Genomic DNA, 4,083 nt, shown 5'->3' with positions numbered 1-4,083 from the left:
AAATAAAGTGTAAAAAAATAAATAAATAAAAATATTAACAAAAATTACTTCTAAAAAAAATCTGACTGGAAAAAAAATAAAATAGCAACAATTTAATGCCCCTCATCATTATTACATGTAACTTACCAGTTCTTTGAGAACATCAATCAATACTTCTACATTCCACGTGTGTGCCTGTGTGCCATCACTTTTATCTTTTCCATCACTCCAGATCCCACTGCCAGGAGCAGAGATACTCTATAAAAAGTAAAATTTGAATTAAATAAATCTAACCAAATGTGTTCAGCTCTAGTTGGTAGGATAACCAATTATGTTGCAATTTAATTAGAAAAAATAAAGCAGACAGAGCATTAACTCACTTCGTAAAATAACAGAATTCACAAACCTGTAATGGAATACCATCTGTTAATCCTGAATGAGTTCGTGCCATCATTCCCAAAACCCTTGCAACCTGGGCAGCTGTAACTTCCCGAACGCCAAACTGCATGATTATATTGCGACACTCTTCAATACTGTAATGGAAACATAACTTATAACACTACCACTCTCATATAGAAATTACCTTTATTTTAAAATTTATGTGTTTGGTACAGAGTCTCACTACACAGCTTGGACTTGTAGCAACCCTTGTTTTCAGCTTCCCCAGGGCTGGGATAACAGGGATATGCCACCATGTCCTGTCTTGGTGGTTGGCTCAGCATGCCCAGGGGTTGGGCCAGCAGAACATGGATTGAACCCTTGTCCCTGTACTTGCCTAAGCAGGTGCTTAGTCCGCTGAGCTAGCTCACCCTGAGTTATCTCCCTGGCCTGTTAAAAGGTCATCTAGGCCTCCAGACTTCACTGGGGCCAGCAGCCACCCGACCAAGGGCCCGGGGCCACGGGCTCAGCCAACGTTCATGGGCTCGGTGTCCAACCAGCAGTTTGCAGGTAGCTGCACCAAGGCAGCGGAAAAGGCGCCTGATGAGGAGCCAGCGGATGCAGCCCGGGCGGTGGATGAGCCGCAGCTGCTGCAAGGTGCCGGCATCTGTAAGTGGTAAAACATGCACATGGGGTTTGGCTTCCTGTTCATGACTGCCCACGCTGGGGTTGTGCTCGACTCCCCCTAGTGGACTTGTTTGTGCACCAGACGTGTAAACTGCACATGGAGGGATTCTGGAGCCTGAAGGAGGGTGAGGCTGTGGAGTTCACTTTTAAGAAGTCTGCCAAGGGCCTGGAATGCATCCGAGTCACTGGTCCTGGTGGGGTGTTCTGTATTGGGAGTGAGAGGCGGCCCAAGGGGAAGAACATGCAGAAGCGCAGATCCAAAGGAGACAGGTGCTATAAATGTGGTGGTCTAAACCATCATGCCAAGGAATGCAAGCTGCCACCCCAGCCTAAGAAGTGTCCTGCCAAAGCATTAACCACATGGTGGCCTCGTGTCCACTGAAGGCCCAGCAGGCTCCCAACTCCCAGGGAAAGTCAGCTTACTTCCAAGAGGTGGAAGAGGAGATCAACAGTCCTGCCCTGCTTCCGGAGGCCCAAAATTGAGCACAGTGGGTGGGGGAATGTTCTTTGCTATCAGGAAGTTTCAAGGAGCAGGCATCAATCGGCAGAGTGGAGAAAGTGGGGATAGGATGGGGTGGGGTAGCTGGCACTGCCATGTATCTCAGGCCGGGGTTCCCAGCCATCACCCTGTCTTCCCTCAGCGGGGGGAAGGGATGAGACAAAGGAACTCCAACCATATTCTAGCCAAGTAAAAGTGAAGGCTCTGGGGGAACCACCCTAGAACCTGCATGCTTTATGAGGCTTTACCCCCAAAAGAATAGGGAAGTTGTTTTCCTTTTAAAGAAGGATATGTAATATTTCCCTTGCCAGGGTGAAATAATTAGGCATGAGACCAGACTTATGGACCCAATCCACAAGCTACTACATTAAATGGGAAGGAATCTCTCAGGAGCAACGCGGGAGGGTTTTATTATCTTTTTCCCTCATAACCCAATCTTGGGATGTGGTGCTGGGAACTATTCAGGCAATGGGTTGTGGTGACAGAGAAAAAGGGTGGTGGGGAGAACAGCTGCAGACCTGCTGCTCCTAACTTACTCCCACCCCTTTTGGGGCCAATGTGATTTTATTTATTTGCTCCTTTGGATAACTGCACCTTGGGTCCCACTTTCTCCAGGATGCCAACTGCACTGTGTGCGAATTATGTATCTTGTGTATTTAACTTTTTTTTTCGTAATATAAATATTCTGGCTTTGTATTTTTGTATATTTTAATCTAAGGCCCTCATTCCTGCACTGTGTTCTCAGGTACATGAGCAGTCTCAGGGATAAGTCGGCAGCAGCTCCAGGTCTGCACAGCAGGAATACTTTTTGTTTTTATCACTATGGAGAGCAAACATTTGGAGTACATAGCCTATCAAGTGAACTACCTCATTTCTGCCCAATAGAGTTGAATCTTCTGCCATAATACCCTTTGAAACCCCCTCCACCTTAAAAATGTTTGATAGGAGACCAGGTTTTAAAGGGGGTGCCCCACGACTTGAACTTTGACTAGAAGACTGGAAATTAGTCTAAACAGAAAAGGTGGTGCGCAGAGAAGTTAGGAGAGGCTGGGCCAGGTAAAAGGCTCGGAAAAGAAGCCAAGGTTAGGTGATGTGATGATCGTTGTCTAATCCTAGGGGTATGGGGCTTGCTTTACATATCTGATCCATCCTAGGCTAGATAGATAAGCCTAGCCTGACAATACACAACAGCGTGTGTGTGTGTTTGTATTAAAAAAAAAAAAAAAATAAGTTGGTACGGCTGAGTTTTAAGACTGATACCTTTGTGCCCATTCTGTGCTAGGCAGGAATGGCTATATGAAGAAGCAAGGACTAAAATTATGAACCATTCAACATTCTTGGCTTCCAGAGAGACCCTTAAGAGGGCCTCTGTGGTCCCAGAAGCCAGTGTCCTGCCCTGCTACAGTAGTGAATAGTCTTGATAGCTAAAAAAGAAAAGGGGGGTTTCATTTACATGCTGTGAGATCACTGCAGACCTACCTCACTGTGTTGAGACGGGACAAATGCAATAGAACGCATTGGGTAGTGTATGTCTGATCCAGGTTTCTTGTCTCCCCCAAATTCTGGCCCCCTCTTAATTACTGTATTTGTCTGGGCTTTGTAGGACTTTTGCTGAGTCTCTGAGTTGGTGATTCCTACGTGGTCTAGTTTGTGTAAATATGTGTTGGTCTTTTCTCCATGTTCTTTTGGAGTTTTGTTTACAAAATTGCTCACAAAATTCTTTTTGTATTGAGAGAAAAATAGCCAAAGCATCTTTGACTGAAGGTTCTACACCAGGCAAAAGGATCTGAAAAATAAGTTGGGGGAGGCTCTTTTGAAGTGGGGCTCCTGAACCATCTTTTGCAGTCCCCTTTCCTGTTTCCTATTTGGGACTAAATCTGTCCTAAAATCTTCTTCTACCCCTAAAGAAAATCTACACACCCACACGAATATCTACTTAATAAAATATCTCTGCAACTCTTACATGACTTAGGTAGAAATCCTAAAGGAGCAAGGATCCCCTACCCCTTGTTCCCAACCTCCTGAGTCAGGACTGTTACTGGATGCAATTCATGCCAAATACCTTCTGTTTGGATGGATCAAACCTACTCAATTTGTAATCCTAGAGAAGCAAGTGGGGTCAGGAGACCAGGAGAGGGAGTATGAATGTATATTCAAGTCACCCAGGAACTTTTATTTATGCAGGTGTAAGAAACTTATGTCCAAGTGGCCTCAAGATTGTTTAATAGGAGACAGACGAATGTAACTCCATGTTTACTGCTAGAAACCAAAGCTTTGTGTGAAATCTTGAATTTAAGGAGAGCAATGGAGGGTGGGAAAGTATATACCTGTCTGTTCTTTCCCTGAACCCTTCACATCATTCCTGAACTGCCAGGACCAAGGCCCCTTGGGCTTTGGTGACCTTCACTGGGGTATCTGTTTGATGATTGATTTTGCTGTACCCCGCTATATTTTCTTTCCTATTTTCTAATCATTTTGTAACTCGTGTGCTGACTTTTCCTTCCCTTCTCCTTTCCTTGGGAAAATACAATGAATAAAAA

At 44.8% G+C, this 4,083-nt stretch overlaps 1 protein-coding gene and 1 pseudogene across 9 annotated transcripts in view; one reads left to right on the top strand and one right to left on the bottom strand.

Moving 5' to 3' along the window:
• Cnot1 (CCR4-NOT transcription complex subunit 1) overlaps window positions 1-4,083 on the bottom strand; it is a 100,019-nt gene that overhangs the window by 61,589 nt on the left and 34,347 nt on the right. For all 9 annotated transcript variants that reach the window (XM_004625921.2, XM_004625923.3, XM_023709267.1 and 6 more), the window contains exons 9-10: window positions 386-512; window positions 127-237 (exon numbers count right to left, since the gene is read on the bottom strand). In XM_004625921.2, coding sequence (XP_004625978.1) covers window positions 127-237; window positions 386-512 — 238 coding nt within the window. The remainder of the gene's footprint in view (window positions 1-126; window positions 238-385; window positions 513-4,083) is intronic.
• LOC101591717 lies at window positions 897-1,527 on the top strand (annotated as a pseudogene).

This window comes from Octodon degus, unplaced genomic scaffold (assembly GCF_000260255.1).
Source record: "Octodon degus isolate 3935 unplaced genomic scaffold, OctDeg1.0 scaffold00011, whole genome shotgun sequence".
NCBI lineage: Eukaryota > Metazoa > Chordata > Mammalia > Rodentia > Octodontidae > Octodon > Octodon degus.
Note: the sequence above shows the minus strand (reverse complement) of the source record. Positions and strands in the feature narration are given on the sequence as shown.